Source organism: Trachypithecus francoisi, unplaced genomic scaffold (assembly GCF_009764315.1).
Source record: "Trachypithecus francoisi isolate TF-2019V2 unplaced genomic scaffold, Tfra_2.0 Lachesis_group10, whole genome shotgun sequence".
Classification (NCBI taxonomy): Eukaryota; Metazoa; Chordata; class Mammalia; order Primates; family Cercopithecidae; genus Trachypithecus; species Trachypithecus francoisi.
The window spans coordinates 33578138-33595015 of record NW_022681455.1 but is presented as its reverse complement, the minus strand read 5'-3'; the positions used below and the strand labels follow the sequence as shown (position 1 = coordinate 33595015).

The following is a 16878-nucleotide window of genomic DNA, read 5'->3' as shown; positions in this document are numbered from 1 at the left end:
ATGTTCCTGCCTGCTCCCCTAGCTAGACAGCCTCACACTCTACAAATCTGCCCTCCCTCAAGAGTGTCTGCACCCCGTCTGCTGGTTTCATCCCCTGCAGCCCCACCCAAGAGACATCTGAACTCTCCTCTCGCCCACATCTGGTGTTCAGGTTTTCTCGAATGGTCTCTCCGGTGGCCCCAGGCAGCTCCCTCTGCCCTCAGTCCTGGATCCTCCCGAAGTCTTCACTTCGGGCAGTATTTCCCAGGCCCCCCTTCTCTCCCAGAGCTCATACCAGCATGTTTGGGAACAGGAAGGAGACAGGCAGTGACCCCTAACTCAGCAGACAGGGCAGCCTCACTCCCTCGCCGATGAGGGCACAGGGCAAGGGGCAGGGGGCCTGGCATGGATCCAGGCAGCAGGAGTCGAGGAGAGGATGGTGCTCAAAGGCTCTGGGTCGGGGGGATGGAGACCCCCAGTCCACTGACACCCCCTTAAACAAGAGAGAAAACAGACCAGGCAGGACCCAGGGAGGATGGAGAAGCGGACTGTGGCCAGAGACGAGAGAAGTGGCAGTCCTGGTAGGGCCATGTGGGTGGGGCCCTATGGAGATGGAGGGAGGCTGGGGGGTGCAAAGCTGGGGAGAGGGTAAGGGCCTGAGGTCTGGTGAGTAGAGACGGCAGGAAGAGGACCCTGGTGGGGAGGGCTGGGTGGCCAGCTGGGCAAGGCAGGGGTTCCCAGTCCTTACCCCTTTCAACACCTCCTCCAGGTGGTCCCGGAACTGCATAAACAGGTTGATCTTCCAGCTGGTGTTGCAGTTCACAGAGTTGACCTGGGGAAGGGTGACGAAACCTGTGTTGCCAGGCAGATCCCAGCCACTGAGGGCCCAGAGCAGGGCTGAAAGGAAGAAGCAGCCCAGCCACCATTATAGCACAAGGACAGGGTGTCTTCTCCCAGCCAGGGTCCCCAGAGTCCAGCCCGGCTACCTTGGGGCCACCAGCCTGTGGGGTGGAGAATGAGGGCAGCGTTGGGAAACGAATGCAGGAGCCATGAGGCCCAGCTTGTCCAGCGGGCCAGATGGGGCTGGAGGCAGAGATCATGGCGGTGAGCAGGATGTCTCCACCACCAGGGATGTGTGGACGTCTCTGCACTGCCTGGCGGACCCCCGACCTCCTCACCTCCTTGCAGCCGGCATTATCGCTGAGTTCGTAATTGCTGGCATGCAGAGGCTGCCCGGCGTTGACAGGATTCAGGATCACCTTATCCCCCACGACCACCTGAGCAGACAGGCGGGACAGGTTAGGTGGGAAGGGCAGGGCCCTCCTGTCACCACACCTCCAGGCCTCCCTCGGGTCTCAGTCTGCCCTTCTAAGAAATGGGCATGACCTTATCCAGTCCCCACACCGAAGACCCTACAGAAACCCCTCTGGAGTTCCACCAGGCCCCTCCAAGCCCAGCCCTGCCCTCACGTTGTCCCCATTGCTCCGCAGCTTCCAGAAGGGCTGGATGAAGAGCCAGGAACCCTCATTGCCTGTGGCATCCAGGGTCACCCGCATGGCGTTCTTCTCCAGCAAGGCCGGAAGCCGCTTGTTCACCGTCAGGTATTTGTTGCTCTTCATGTGCAGGAGCTGGGGGTCAGGTGGGTGCGGAAAGGTCACCGGGCCCCAGGGGGCGGCCACCAGGGAGGGGATATGGGGGGATGCCCTAGACCCTTGGTCACACCCTGGCTGCACACACAGTGTCAGACACCTGTCACAAACACACAGGCCAACACCCACAGCCACAATCACACACAAACATGCACACAACAGGCACACCCCCATGGACACCCTGGTGATCACAAGAAGGAAGCTGTTCTAAACACTTTACATAGATGAGCTCAAGTAACCTACAACAATCCAACAGGGAAGCACTATTACTTCTTGATTTCACAGATGGGGAAACCAAGGCACTAGGGAAAGTTAAGTAACTTGCTCAAGTTACACCATTAGGAATAGCAGAGCCAAGATTTGAATCCAGACAACATGGCTCCAGACTCCATGCTGATGGTCACCATGCTATAAACATACCCATGGCACTGCTACTGAGGCCACACAGCAACAGACACACACAAAGTCAGACGCACAGCCACACAGGTGGCCCCAGGGCCACTCATTCACCCAGGGACACACATGCACAGAGGGCAATGCCTGCTGGCAGCCCTCACCTGGCACCAGCCCAGCCTGTTAGGCAGGGAGAGGGACAGGTGGGAGAGAGGTGGGCCAGCCTCACCTGGATCACACTGCCATACTTCACGACATCCCCGTGCACCTTCTTGTTCTCCGTGTCGTTTTGCTTCTGCTCCATCTGGGCCGCGTGCTGGGCAGACACACACGGAAGTGAAGGGTGGGCTCAGAAGCTGCTCCTAGAGGGAGACATGCCCCAGCCCCACACATGCATGCAAACATGCACACACACACACACACGCGCGCGCGCACACACACACACACACACAGTCACCTCGGACTCCAGGACCCTTTGGACCCCTGCCCCAGCTCTTGGTGCTGCACCCAGAGTGCTGCACTCCGAGTGCGGAAGGCAGCCTGAGGTCTCACAGCACACACAGCCCAGGGAGCCAAACCCCTACACCTCCCCAGCCACCTCCCCTGGAGATGGCATGCCAGCAGCACCTTGAGCATCCCCGACAATCCCCTTACACCCCCAGGAACCTAAAGCTGTGTCTCACCATCTACCCTCATCTCACCAGACTCCTGAAGTCCCAGACACGGGACCCCTGTCCCAGTCCAAACCCTGGCAGGGGCTGCTTGGTGCCATTTCCTGGCTCCCACCACCACCCCCACTCCTCTGCAACCTTCCCTCCCAAAACTGTATGCATTCAGCCCACTGCCTCCAGGCAGCCCTCCCTGACTGGTCACATCCCACTCTGATGGATCCAATGCTGGTGGCCTTGAGGATTTGGTCTACATCCCATTAGAGACAGCTTTTTAGGCTCTTCTGTCCCCTGTTAGACTGGAAGCTGCCTAAGGATAGCTGCCTTGTCTCCTCCACTAGATTAGGGGTTCCTGGAGGGTAGGAGCCCTGTCCCCTCCATCAGACTGGCACTCTCTGAGAGCAGTGGTCTCTGCCCTTTCCTCTTCCTCAGTCCTTTACTGAGACCAAGGCGAAGGTGGCAGCTGGAGAGCCTTGCCCTGGACCACGTGACTTTCCAGAAAGCAACAGCATGTAGCTGTGTGACTGCTTGTGGTTCTGATTATGTGGCTCTGCATAGGTGAATGCCCTCCCGCCAGGCTAGATCCCCAGCTCAGCCTCTACCCGCCAGCAGCGGGAAGGAAGCCTGTGGCAGCCCCCACCCCAGGAAGAGAGCTGGGGTATTAATACCAGAGCTCAGGCAGTCCACCTGCAGCTCCCTCTCTCCAACCCAGTTCACAGCTATAGGGCATAGCCCAATGTCCCCATTCTAGACCCACCTCCTCTGGGCATGGGGCTTAGGGGAAGGGGACAGAGGGAAGCAAGGTTTGTATGACAAGGGGTGGGGCAACAGGGCCCAGGGCCCAGGCTGCAAAGTTCTTGACCACAGCCCAAGCCTCCCACTCTCTTTGTGGTTTGGGGAATGGGGCAGGGACCCGGAGATCTGCCCAGGATGTAAACAGCCACTGCCTACAAGGTGCTCATAAGCAACCACCACATCCCAGTATCATGGCACAATCCACGTGTCTGAGGAAGCCAGGGTGAGTCAGAGACCTGGGGGCCATTTGGCTGTACTGCAAACTCACAGGATGATCATGGACAGACCAGTCCCATCTAAGGGCCCCAGGCTCCAACTCTATAAAACAAGGGGAGAGATTAAGACTAGATCCAGGGCTCCCAAACTGGGTTCCCCAGAGCCACTGTCTCCGCAAGCCACTGGGAACTCCATGGACAGCTGTACAGGTTGTTCACTGCTCTGTGGTGTCGGCATTCCACTCTCTGAGCCATGCAACCTGGCATAGGGCTGTGCCAGCCTGGAAGAAGGGACACTTTCTTCCCACTGACACAACAGAGTTATACAGACTGGTGAGTCACTGGGAAGGGACCCTGCTCCCCCTACATCCACTCCTTCATAGCAATTCACACCAATCTCTTGTATATTGGAATTTATTTTTTTATTTTTATTGTTTATTAATTTTTTGTAGAGATAGGGTCTTGCTATGTTGTCCAAGCTGCTCTCAAACTCCTGGCCTCAAGCAATCCTCCTGCCTCGGCCTCCCAAAGTGCTGGAATTACAGGTGTGAACCGTCACACCCATGCGAGTTTTAGAAACCACTCAGCTCAGCCACAGAGCCCCTACTGGCTCCGACAAGCAGCGCCGCCCTTTGTGTACCCAGGTTCCTGGTACATGTGCACAGATGCATGCCTGCACACACACACACATACCTGCAGCTTCTGCAGCAACACCACATCAGCGATCTTCTCCTTGTCCTGCTTGGTCTGCTTGGCCTTCCAATACTGCTTCTGGGCCGAGTAGCGGTTCATGGGGCACACCTTGAAGAGGCAGTCTGTGGTGGGGCAGGTCGGGGGTGAGGGGACTGGTTCATCTGGGGCTCAGGGCCCTCCCTGGAGAAAACCCCAGCCTGCAGCTCTGCTCTCCCAACCTTTCCCCATTCCCATTCCCCGCTGCAGGCAGAGAGGAAGCAGTTGGAAGAACCTCATAGAACTTGGAGCATCCCGGAATACGCTGAGTAGAATGGGGAGGCTCAGAGGCGGGTTTGAGAGCAGTGCATCTCACTTGGTGGGGTGCCCTCTTCCCCTGGGAGATGTACCAGAGGCTGCTGGGGCCTCACCCTTATGCCATGTCTCTGCCCAGCTTCTGTGAGTATTGGCAGCTAACAGCTCACATCTGCATCCTCCTTCTGCTAATTGCCTTGGCGAATGGAAACCATCTTGCACACAGATGCCTGGGAAATGGCATACCCCTCTCCCCAGGGGCAGCCCCTATCCAGTAACTGACACAGGCACAGAACAGCCCAGCCTCTGGAGGGGACAGTCTGAGGAGCAGCTCACAGTCCCGAGCTCCCCGTGGGGTCAGGCTGAGGCGCATCTGCCCCTGATACCACATCCTTGCTCAGCTTCTTCCCTTGCCTATACAGAGAGGAAGAGGCTCCCTCACTGTGTCCTCCTGAGAACTTCCTCAATAATTCACCCATCTTAGGCTCTGCTTCTAGGAATCTGACCTAAGATAAGGCAAATCCAAATTCCAGAAACACGTTCTCTAGTACAATTTTTATTTTGGCAAGTAGATAAAACAACTGTTATTTCCGTAAGCCTAAGCTGCAGGAAGGGTGTCCAACTTTTCTGCTTATCCAAAGGAGGCAGGAGTTGGAAAAGCCTGTTCAAAAGCTTGGTAGGAGGGGAGGGAGGATTCTGGGTGCTGATGAGGGGCTGGTGTGGGTGACTGGGCCTGCGTGACAATAGCCTGGGCTGCCCTGGGAAGCAGTGAGCTCCCTATCACAGGAGGGATCCACAGCCTGGGCATGGAGCAGGACTCAGTGGCCCTGAGATCCCTCTCATGCTGCAGCTGTGTGAGTCCCTGATTGCACAATGCTCCAACAGTGTGGAACAGAAGGGAGATGGTTATGCTGGGGGACTGGAGAGGAGAGAGCCACTGGCAGGTCCCAGAAACAAAACCCCTTCTTCAGGTCCTTTCCTGGTCCCTCTAAGAAAGCTATGTCTTTTCTCTGGTCAAAGCTGGTCATCCAGTCCCAGGGATCAAAGAAAAACTGGATTTTCCGTCCAGTTCATAAGCAGGCAAAAGTCCCATGGGACCATTAAGAGTAGAAACCAAGTGAACCAAAGATGAAGGAAGACAGAACTTCCTGGAAAGGAAAGGGAAAAATGGCAATTCCACAAGCAGATGGAGCCACCAAGGGCCGCCCCGCCTAGCCACCCTCAGCACTGCCAGCATGAGTGGATATCACTTCCAAAAGAGTACCCAGTTTGTTGGAAAGAGTGTGTTTTTTTTTTTTTTTTTTGAGACACAGTCTCACTCTGTAGCCCAGGCTGGAGTGCAGTGATGTGATCCCGGCTCACTGCAACCTCCACCTCCCAGACTCAAGCAATTCTCCTGTCTCAGCTTCCCAAGTAACTGGGATTATAGGCATGCACCACCATGCCTGGCTAATTTTTGTATTTTTAGTAGAGACGGGGTTTCGCCATATTGCCCAAGCTGGTCTCGAACTCCTGGCTTCAAGTGATCCACCCACTTTGGCCTATAGTGCTGGGATTATAGGTGTGAGACACCGTGCCCGGCTGAGAGTACGTCTTTATGGGTTGGGGTCAACCTTCAAGAGGCAGCTGGGGTCCTCCTGCTTCTTCAGGCTGGGTTGGCACTCCCAGGGCTTCCCCACGTCATTTTGTGGATCTCACTGCCTTGTTAGAGGTAGGCAGTTCCCAACAGAGTGGTGGGGAATGGGGTACACCAGGGAATGTTCCAGAAATTCAGTGGGTAGGGAGTGATTTGGGTTGTACCACCAGTTGTCACAGTGGCACTTAGTGAGCAGAACAGGGATGCCGGACGCCTGCACCACAGAGATTATCCTGGGTGATGCCTGATGGCAAATGTCCTGCCCACACGTATAGGTGGGCATCTATGAGCAGTGTTCTGGGCCTAGAGCTATACACAGAGGCACGAATTTGTTTTGCATGGATTTAGCAAACACTGAATTGTCCAGGAATGAAACTCCAATATAAACTGAGGGAAAGCTGCCCTTTGTGTTATTCAAACTTTCCCAGGAGTTTTCTGCTATTTCAGAAAATACATCACTCATGGCCACACCAAATGGGTGCACGTGTGGCTGCCACACTCATGATTTAAAGGCAAGTGGGCTGGGCACAGTGGCTCATGCCTGTAATTCCAGCACTATGGGAAGCCGAGGCAGGAGGATCACTTGAGGCCAGGAGTTCAAGACTGGCCTGGGCAACATGGTGAAATCCTGTCTGTACAAAAAAAAAAATTTTTAATAAAAAATTATCAACAGGCAGCAAGTGCTGGGAAAAAATAAAAATAATTTTTAAAAACAAAAACTTAGCCAGGCATGGTGGTGTGCATCCGTAATCCCAGCTGCTCAAGAGGTTACGGCCAGAGGATCACTTGAGCCAAGAGTTCAAGACCAGCATTGGCAACATAGCGAGGCATTGTCTCTACTAAAATTTAAAAAAATTAGCTGGGCATGGTGGTACATGCCTGCAGTCCCAGCTACTTGGGGGACTGAGACAGGAGAATCACTTGAGCCCGGGAAGTCAAGGCTGCAGTGAGCCCTGATCATGCCACTGCACTCCAGCCTGGGCGACAGAGCAAGACTCCATCCCCAAAAATAAAAAATAAAAATATAGATACGGATAGATTGTATTATTTATGAATTCCACTGTATGTTTTTTGCTACCCTCACCAGACTCGGGGTGGGCAGGCTAGCAGGGACTGGTACAGCTCATTACTGTTTCCCCAGCCCCTAACCTGGGGCTCAGCAAGCATCTGCCGGATGCATACATCAACCCTGAAATGACTTCCTCCTGTATAAAGAGGTAGGGTTTGATTTAACCTTGGAGGGAGGAAGAGGTTATGAGGCACACAACTGGAGGAAAGGGCAGGAGATGGGAGAGGATATGGTGCATCTGGGAACAGGACACAGGTCCCTCCTGGCAGGGGCAGGGAGCTCATGCAGGAAAGAGGGGCCAGGCAAGGGAGGTGCTGAGCTGAGACCGGAGGGGCTGAGAGGTGCAGGGCCCTGTGTCTGAGCCCACAGGTCCCAGGGACTGTCAGCCACTTGATCTCCACATGGCCCACCAGCCCCTTCGGCCCCTAGTCCAGACAGGAGAAAAGGCGGAAAGGGACAGGTACAGCCCCTAGAGCAGGGGTCTCAAGCTTTTCCGACCTTGACTCACCCAAGAAATAAAACTTAGATCATCACTGCTTAAAACGGCATGACTCCCTGCCCCCTGGTCTTGGTACCAGGCTCCAGGTCCGACAGGGCTGAGAACCATGGTGACCATCTATGGTGACAGAAAGCAACTAAAACAACGGAATTTTTAAAATGTGTGTTATGCTAAGACTTAAAGAATCCACAAGATGGTGAAGAATTACCCAACCAAAAGAGAAGACAGAAAGGAAAACAAAAAAGATATAGAAATACCCAGCTACTTTTGCCTTGAGGCGACTTCCTGATTCCCAGCAGCATGGACTTTTATTTTGACAGCTTCTTCAGATGGAAGTATCAGAGGCCCAGGCCCACAGAAGGTGAGGGGTCAACAGGAGATCGGGACCCTAAAGGGATACAGTCTCAGACAAGGGCTGAACTCACAGTAGAACAGCTCCTACCAGGAGCTAAAGATACCAGTTGGAATCCCCCAGATGGTTCAAGAAACCCCAAACTTGAGCTGGGCTTCAAGAGGACTTGAACTGGTGAGACCCCCAGGAGTCTGGCAGAAGGAACAGCAGGGTCTTCCTGGAGGAAGGTACCTTCATCCTAGACTCAAACCAGACTTTTCAAATGCAATAACCAGTATATGCTCAAAGAAAAGCAGGAATCCTTGGGAACCAGACACCACGAAGGAGAACAAGCCCACAAAATAGACGCTAAAAACAGACACACGCAGAGACTTCAGACGCAGACATCACCGTAAAACAGATATGTCTTCTCTGCTTCAATCAATAAAATAAAAAGCTTCAAGATCCCTGCAGAGAACAGAAAACGATAAAAAAAAAAAAAAAAATGACACAGCAGAAGAAAAAAGAACCAAGTAGAACTTCTAGAAATAAAAAAAGCTTCAATAACCAAAATTTAAAACTCACCGGACATATTTAACCAGAGAATAGCCAGAGTTGAAGAAAGAATTAATGAAACCCCAACAGCCCTTACAGGGTGGAAGCATTCCAATTCTATCCTATCCATTTCTGTCAGTGATGGCTGAACCCATTCAAGTGACTTCACAGCCCACTAGCGAGCGGGTCAGAGCCTGTGTCTGCATGACAAACACTGCCCCGAAGCATCCCCGGGAGAGCAATGAAGTCAGAAAAGAGCCCTCCCTGCTCCTGACTCCTCTGTATCTTTCTTGGAAACTTAATACCTGGAACTTGTGAGATTCAACTTTTTCTCTCACATTGATCCTCCCTCGGAGCCTCGCCCTCACATGCACGTGCCAGAAGATGCCAAGTGAATGAATAAACAAGTGGGTAGACTCAGGGCCTGTCGCCATACACATCCCATGCTTCCACTGCACTGTGCTCCTTGCCCAAAGGCAGGCCTGTCAGAACCCCAGAAGGGGCCTGAGCCTTCTTTGTCACTAAACCACAGGGCTGAAGGGCAGAGAGAAGGACAGGTAGCCAAGAGACTGGGCCCACACAGGAGTTGCAGTTTCAAAGGCCATGAGAAAAGGTAGAGGGTCCAGGGAGGTTTCCTTGTAAGGATTGTTGTGTCCCAGGGCACATACCTGTGGATGAAGGGGCACAGGGCTGGTGAGGCTGCAGACAAGAGGCTATTCATTTATTAAATAAGGTCAGTCAACATTCACCCAAAACTGACTAAGGTGCCTACCACTCCAAATGCCCACTGCCACTGCATACCATCATTCCACGGCGAGGGGGATAGCTTTAAAATACACAAACTCCCAGGCCCTCCACAGATCTTGGCAGGTCTGGTGTGAGGTCTAGGAATATGCATTTTTAATGGCACCTCTCCCCCACCCCTTTTCTACCCCAGATGGCTCAATCAAGCACCAGAGCAGAGGATCCAAGTCAAGGACAGAGAGCAAAGCAAGTTATACAGTCACGGTAATGTACAAGCTCTGCATGAAATAATGTCTGTATCTGCTTCCAATTGTCTTCAATGTTTAGACTCAACCTATAAAACAAAACACCCAAGATGTCATTGTGGTTATGCAAGAGAATGGAAGGGTTATTCAGTCTTGATGACTTAAAAATAAAAATAGGCCGGGCGTGGTGGCTCACGCCTATAATCCCAGCACTTTGGGAGGCAGAGGCAGGCAGATCACCTGAGGTCAGGAGTTTGAGACCAGCCTGATCAACATGGAGAAACCTCATCTCCACCAAAAATACAAATTAGCCAGCCGTGGTAGCAGGCATCTGTAAGCCCAGCTACTTGGGAGGCTGAGACAGGAGAATCGCTTGAACCCGGGAGGCAGAGGTTGGGGTGGGCCAAGATCGCACCACTGCACTCCAGCCTAGATAACAAGAGCTAGGCCGGGCGCGGTGGCTCAAACCTGTAATCCCAGCACTTTGGGAGGCCGAGACGGGCGGATCACAAGGTCAGGAGATCGAGACCATCCTGGCTAATACGGTGAAACCCCGTCTCTACTAAAGAATACAAAAAACTAGCCGGGCGACGAGGCGGGCACCTGTAGTCCCAGCTACCTGGGAGGCGGAGGCAGGAGAATGGCGTGAACCTGGGAGGCGGAGCTTGCAGTGAGCTGAGATCCGGCCACCGCACTCCAGCCTGGGCGACAGAGCCAGACTCCGTCTCAAAAAAAAAAAAAAAAAAAACAAGAGCGAAACTCCATCTCAAAACAAAACAAAAAAAAAATAAAAATACACGTGGCATAGGCTGGGCACAGTGGCTGACACCTGTAATCCCAGCACTTTGGGAGGCCAAGGCGGGTGGATCATGAGGTCAGGAGTTCAAGACCAGCCTGGCCAAGATGGTGAAACCCCATCTCTACTAAAAATACAAAAAAAAATTAGCCAGGCGTGGTGGCGCAAGCCGATAATCCCAGCTACTCAGGAGGCTGAGGCAGAGAACTGCTTGAACCTGGGAGGCAGGGATTGCAGTGAGCCAAGATTGCGCCACTGCACTCTAGCATGGGCGACAGAGACTCCATCCTGGAAAAAAAAAAAAAATACACATGGCAGCCTGGGCGTGGTGGCTCACACCTGTAATCCCAGTACTTTGGAAGGCCAAGGCAAGAGGATCACTTGAGCCTAGGAGTTCAAGACCAGCCTGGGCAACTTGGTGAGATCCCCCAATTCTACAAAAAGTTTTTAAAACTAGCCCATCTGCTGACACGCACCTGTGATCCCAACTACTTGGGAGGCTTGAGGCGGGAAGATCGCTTGAGCCCTGGAGGTCCAGGCTGCAGTGAGCCATGATTGTGCCACTGCACTCCAGACCCCGTCTCAGAAAAGAAAAAAAAATACACATGGCAGTAGTGGGAGGGAGACATGGACAGAATGCTTGGAGGAATGGACAGAATGAGGGTAAAAAAAAAAGGGGGTACCTGAGACTCTCAGGTTTATAAAGGTGACCCTAGATAATCTACAGGCCACAGGATGCTGTTGGGAGGATGAGGGGAGCAGTGGAAGAGCAGGTCATGAGAGCTAAATTCTCATCTATCTTAGAAGGGCACCAACAGATACTCTAAAATTGGTAAATCAAGCAGTAGTGGCTGGGCACTGTGGCTCATGCCTGTAATCCTAACACTCTGGGAGACCAAGGCAAGAGGACAGCTTGAGTCCGAGAATTTCAGACCAGCCTGGGCAACACAGTGAGACCTTGTCTTTACAAAAAATTAAAAAATTAGCCAGGCGTGGCGGCACATACCTGTAATCCCAACTGCTCAGGAGGCTGAGGTGGGAGGATGGCTTGAGCCTGGGAGGTCAAGGCTGCAGCAAGCCATGATTGTGCCACTGCACTCTAGCCTGGATGACAGAGCAAGACCCTGTCTCAAAAAAAACAGAAAGAAAAAGAAAAGAAAAAAGAAATAGCAGATTAATCATAACATTTGGAGACATGGGGGTAGCTAGCAGAAGAAACCATGAAAAGAGTTAAAAGAGGTTGCTCTCTCTTTTTTTTTTTTTTTTTTTTTTTTTTTTTGAGGCGGAGTCTCGCTCTGTCGCCCGGACTGGAGTGCAGTGGCCAGATCTCAGCTCACTGCAAGCTCCGCCTCCCGGGTTTACGCCATTCTCCTGCCTCAGCCTCCCGAGTAGCTGGGACTACAGGCGCCCGCCACCTCGCCCGGCTAGTTTTTGTATTTTTAGTAGAGACGGGGTTTCACCGTGTTAGCCAGGATGGTCTCGATCTCCTGACCTCGTGATCCGCCCGTCTCGGCCTCCCAAAGTGCTGGGATTACAGGCTTGAGCCACCGCGCCCGGCCAGCTCTCTCTTATTACATTGCTGGTGAGGGTGCAAAATGGTACAACAGCAGTGGGGAGCAAGAGCAAGTGGCAATCACAGAGCTCCCACACTCTGCCTCAGCAACCTCACTGCTGGGCCTGCATTTTTGGAGTGCACCTCCGCTTACATAAAATGACCACAGAAGAGGGTCTTTGCTGAAGCACCAACAGGAATAATAAAAGACTTGAAACAGCCCAAGAGTCCCTCAGGGGGACTGCTGAAACAAATTACGGCAGAGCCACATAACTCTATGTGTGGAGTGCTACGTAGCCACAAGATAGAGAGAAATTCTGACATATACTGCAACATGGATGAACCCTGAGGACATTATGCTAAGTGAAATAATCCAGTCACAAAAGGGCAAATACCATATGGTTCCACTTATATGAGGTACCAAGAGTAATCAGATTCATAGAAACAGAAAGTAGAATGGTAGTTGCAGGGGTTGCGGGGAGGATGAAATGGAGAGTTATTGTTTAATGGGTATCGAGTTTCAGTTTTGCAAGATGAAAAAAGTTCTGTGGATAGATGGTGCTAATGGTTGCACAGCAATGAAAATGCACGGAATGCTGCTGAACTGTAGCTTAACGATGGTCAAGGTGGTAAACTCCTTGTTATGTGAATCTTACCACAATTAAAAATAAGTGACTTTTGTCAGGCACAGTGGCTCACGCCTGTAATCCCAATACTTTGGGAGGCTAAGATGGGCAGATTGCTCGAGTCCGGGAGTTTGCTTATTTTCCAGCCTAGTCAACACAGTGAAACCCTGTCTCTACAAAAAATAAATAAATTAGCCAAGCATGGTGGCATGCACCTGTAGTCCCAGATGCTCTGGAAGGTGAGGCTGGATTGCTTGAGTCCAGGAGGTCAGGGTTGCAGTGAGCCATGGTGTCACTGTACTCTGACCTGGGCAACAAAGCAAGATCCTGTCTTAATAAATAAATAAATAACTTTTTTAATGTTTAAGACAAATTACTATGTAATTTATAGGAGACTATTTTCTCATAGTTGTCCAGGATATGCAACTAAAATGAATATTTTTTTCATCTTTTTTTTTTTTTTTTTTAAGACGGAGTCTCGCTCTAGCCCGGGCTGGAGTGCAGTGGCCGGATCTCAGCTCACTGCAAGCTCCGCCTCCCGGGTTTACGCCATTCTCCTGCCTCAGCCTCCGGAGTAGCTGGGACTACAGGCGCCCGCCACCTCGCCAGGCTAGTTTTTTTTTGTATTTTTTTAGTAGAGACGGGGTTTCACCGTGTTAGCCAGGATGGTCTCGATCTCCTAACCTCATGATCCGCCCGTCTCGGCCTCCCAAAGTGCTGGGATTACAGGCTTGAGCCACCGCGCCCGGCCTCTTCTTTTTTTTTGAGACAGGATCTCACTATGTCACTCAGATTGGAAAACAGTGGTGCAATCACGGCTCACTGCAGACTTGACCTCCTGGCCTCATGCGATCCTCCCACCTCAGCCTCCTGTGTAGCTGAGACTACAGGAGTGTGCCACGGCACCCAGCTAATTTTTGTATTTTTGTACAGATGGGGTTTCGCCATGTTGCCCAGGCTGGTCTCAAACTCCTGGGCTCAAGCGATACACCTACCTGGGTGTCTCAAACTGCTGGGATTACAGGCATGAGCTGCCACGCCTGGCTAAAGTGAAGATAATTAATGAAAGAGAAAGAAAGGAAGTTTGAGCTTCTATATATGAAGAGAGGAAGATCTCCAGAAGGGTCTGTCTGCAGCAAGATTTATAAAGCAAAACCAGCAAAGAACAGAAGAGTGTATACAGAATGCTATCTTCCTGTAAGAAAAGGGAAAATCTGGCTATATGTTTGTATTTGCAGAATGGAACACTGGAAGAGACATAAGAAATTAAAGACAGTGATGACCTAAAGGGGCAGTGGTGGAGGGGCTGGGGAGTGGGAAGAGGGTGGGAGCAGACTCTCAGTGTGTGTTTGTACCATGTTTTGATGTTTTAACTGAATGAATAAATTACCTAGTTAGATTTTCTTATTTGGTTGTCCCTGGAGAAAGGGAAAGAAGGTTGAGTGAGGAGATAGAGTGGGGGACCAGGGTAGAGTGGGGGATCCTAGACCATGTATTTGTCTTACTTTTATAAAAAGGAAAAAAAGGAATGAGTACATTTTTGGCCGGGCATGGTGGCTCATGCCTGTAATCTCAACACTTTGGGAGACTGAGGTGGGTAGATCACAAGGTCAGGAGTTCGAGACCAGCCTGACCAATATAGTGAAACCCTGTCTCTACTAAAAATACAAAAATTAGCTGGGTGTGGTGGCGCGTATCTGTAGTCCCAGCTACTCAGGAGGCTGAGGCTGAAGAATCGCTTGAATCCGGGAGGTGGAGGTTGCAGTGAGCCAAGATCGTGCCATTGTACTCCAGCCTGGGTGACAGGGTGAGACTTCATCTCAAAAAACGAAACAAACAAACAAACAAAAAAGTACATTTTCAGTGACCAAAAAACTTATGAAAAGATGCTCAGCCTCACTAGTAGTCAGAGAAATGCAAATTAAAACCACAGTAAGATGCCATTTCACACCCAGCAGGCTGGAATAAATTTAAGTGGGACAAGAACAAGTGTGGCAAGGAAGTGGGCAGAGCGAAGGGAGCTGCCTGCACAGTTGCCACAGGGTCACTTCTCATGCCATGGAGGTGCATCCCTCTCACCTAGTAATCCCCCCACTCAGAACACACCAGAGGAACCCGAGCACACGAACTTAAGGAGGTTCACTGCAGCATCGCAGGCAATTGCCAAAAGCTGGAAATGAGTTGAAAGTCCATCAACAGGAGAAATGAAGGGATTCCATTTATCACCCAATGGAATGCAACATTGCAATTAAACACATGAACTACAGCTGTGTGTATCAACTCCGATAACTCTCAAAACAGTACAGAATTTATTTTTATTTTAATTTGTTTGTTTGTTTTTTTGAGACAGTGTCTCCCTGTGTCACCCAGGCTGGAGTGCAGTGGCGGGATCTCGGCTCACTGCAACCTCCGCCTCCCGGGTTCAGGCAACTCTCCTGCCTCAGCCTCCTGAGTAGCTGGGATTATAGATGCCCACCACCACACCCAGCTAATTTTGTATTTTCAGTAGAGACGGGGGGGGGGGGGGTTTCACGATGTTGGCCAGGCAGGTCTCGAACTCCTGACCTCAGGTGATCCACCTGCCTTGGCCTCCCAAAGTGCTGAGATTATAGGTGTGAGTCACAGTGCCCGGCCAGGAATCAGTATAGAATTTTAAAAGTGCAAAAGGATTTGTCAGAAGACTACCTTTAATATATGGGATTTAAAAAAATATAAAAACTCAGCCAGGTGGCAGTGGTTCACGCCTGTAATCCCAATACTTTGGGAGGCCAAGGTGCGTGGATCACCTGAGGTCAAGTGTTCAAGACCAGCCTGGCCAACATGGTGAAACCCTGTCTCTACTAAAAATAAAAAATTAGCTGGGTATGGTGGCAGGCGCCTATAATCGCAGCTACTTGGGAGGCTGAGGTGGGAGAATCACTTGAACTCGGGGGGAAGAGGTTGCAGTGAGCCAAGATCGCACCATTGCGCTCTAGCCTGGGTGACAGAGCGAGACTCAATCTCAAATAAAAAATAAATAAATAAATAAATAAATCAAAACAAAAACCCTGTATTGTGCACAGTTACATCCCTATGCATTAATAGCAAAAGCATTAAAACAGACCCCTGGTCAAAGCCTTGTGTTAGGCATGAGTAAAAAATACAAATAAAACAGGTCCTTGAATGATGCACACCAATTTCTGACAAGTGTTTACCTCTGGAGAAGGCAGGAAAGGAAGGGGAAGGGAGGAAGATGTAGTGGGCTTCGGCTACAGCTGTGTTAATTCTTTAAAAGTAAAAAGATCTGGGCCAGGCACAGTGGCTCACGCCTGTAATCCCAGCACTTTGGAAGGCCGAGACGGATGGATTCCTGAGGTGAGGTGTTCAAGACCAGCTGGACAACAAGGTGGAACCCCCATCTCTACTTAAAAAAAAAAAAAAAAGTAAAAAGATCTGAAATAAATGTAGCAAAAAGGATTTGACAAAGCTCAGCAGTGGGTGCATGGGGTGTGTGTTATTTTTCTCTTTCTTTTTTTTTCCCTGAGACAGAGTCTTGCTCTGTCACCCAGGCTGGAGTGCAGTGGCACGATCTCAGCTCACTGCAACATCTGCTTCTTGGGTTCAAGCAATTCTCCTGCCTCAGTTTACCAAGTAGCTGGGCTTACAGGCACGTACCACCATGCCCAGCTAATTTTTGTGTTCTTAGTAGAGACAGGGATTCACCATGTTAGCCGGGCTGGTCTCGAACTCTGGACCTCGTGACCAGCCTGCCTCGGCCTCCCAAGTGCTGGGATTACAGGCGTGAGCCACCGCACCTGGCCCTATTTTTCTCTTTACTATTGTATAGACTTGAAATATGTCTTTTTTTTTTTTTTTGTATTTTTTTTTTTTTTTAGTAGAGACGGGGTTTCACCATGTTAGCCAGGATGGTCTCGATCTCCTGACCTCGTGATCCGCCCGCCTCGGCCTCCCAAAGTGCTGGGATTACAGGCTTGAGCCACCGCGCCCGGCCATAGACTTGAAATATGTCTTAATCACAGTAACAATAAATCGGGCTTGGAGCATGGACAGGTAGAGAGGAGGCGTAGGCTGAGGAAGGGGGCATCCAGTCATGCAAATGGAGAGCGGCCACCTCATCACTCTCCTCCCTGACACCTGCCCCC

General features: G+C 51.1%; 1 protein-coding gene across 1 annotated transcript in view; it reads right to left on the bottom strand.

Annotated features, from left to right (window-relative positions):
- The window catches only part of ITPR3 (inositol 1,4,5-trisphosphate receptor type 3), a 77234-nt gene that overhangs the window by 37140 nt on the left and 23216 nt on the right, over positions 1-16878 (bottom strand). Inside the window, exons 4-8 of the mRNA XM_033216821.1 lie at positions 4393-4514; positions 2251-2337; positions 1449-1607; positions 1158-1256; positions 728-811 (exon numbers count right to left, since the gene is read on the bottom strand). Coding sequence (XP_033072712.1) covers positions 728-811; positions 1158-1256; positions 1449-1607; positions 2251-2337; positions 4393-4514 — 551 coding nt within the window. The remainder of the gene's footprint in view (positions 1-727; positions 812-1157; positions 1257-1448; positions 1608-2250; positions 2338-4392; positions 4515-16878) is intronic.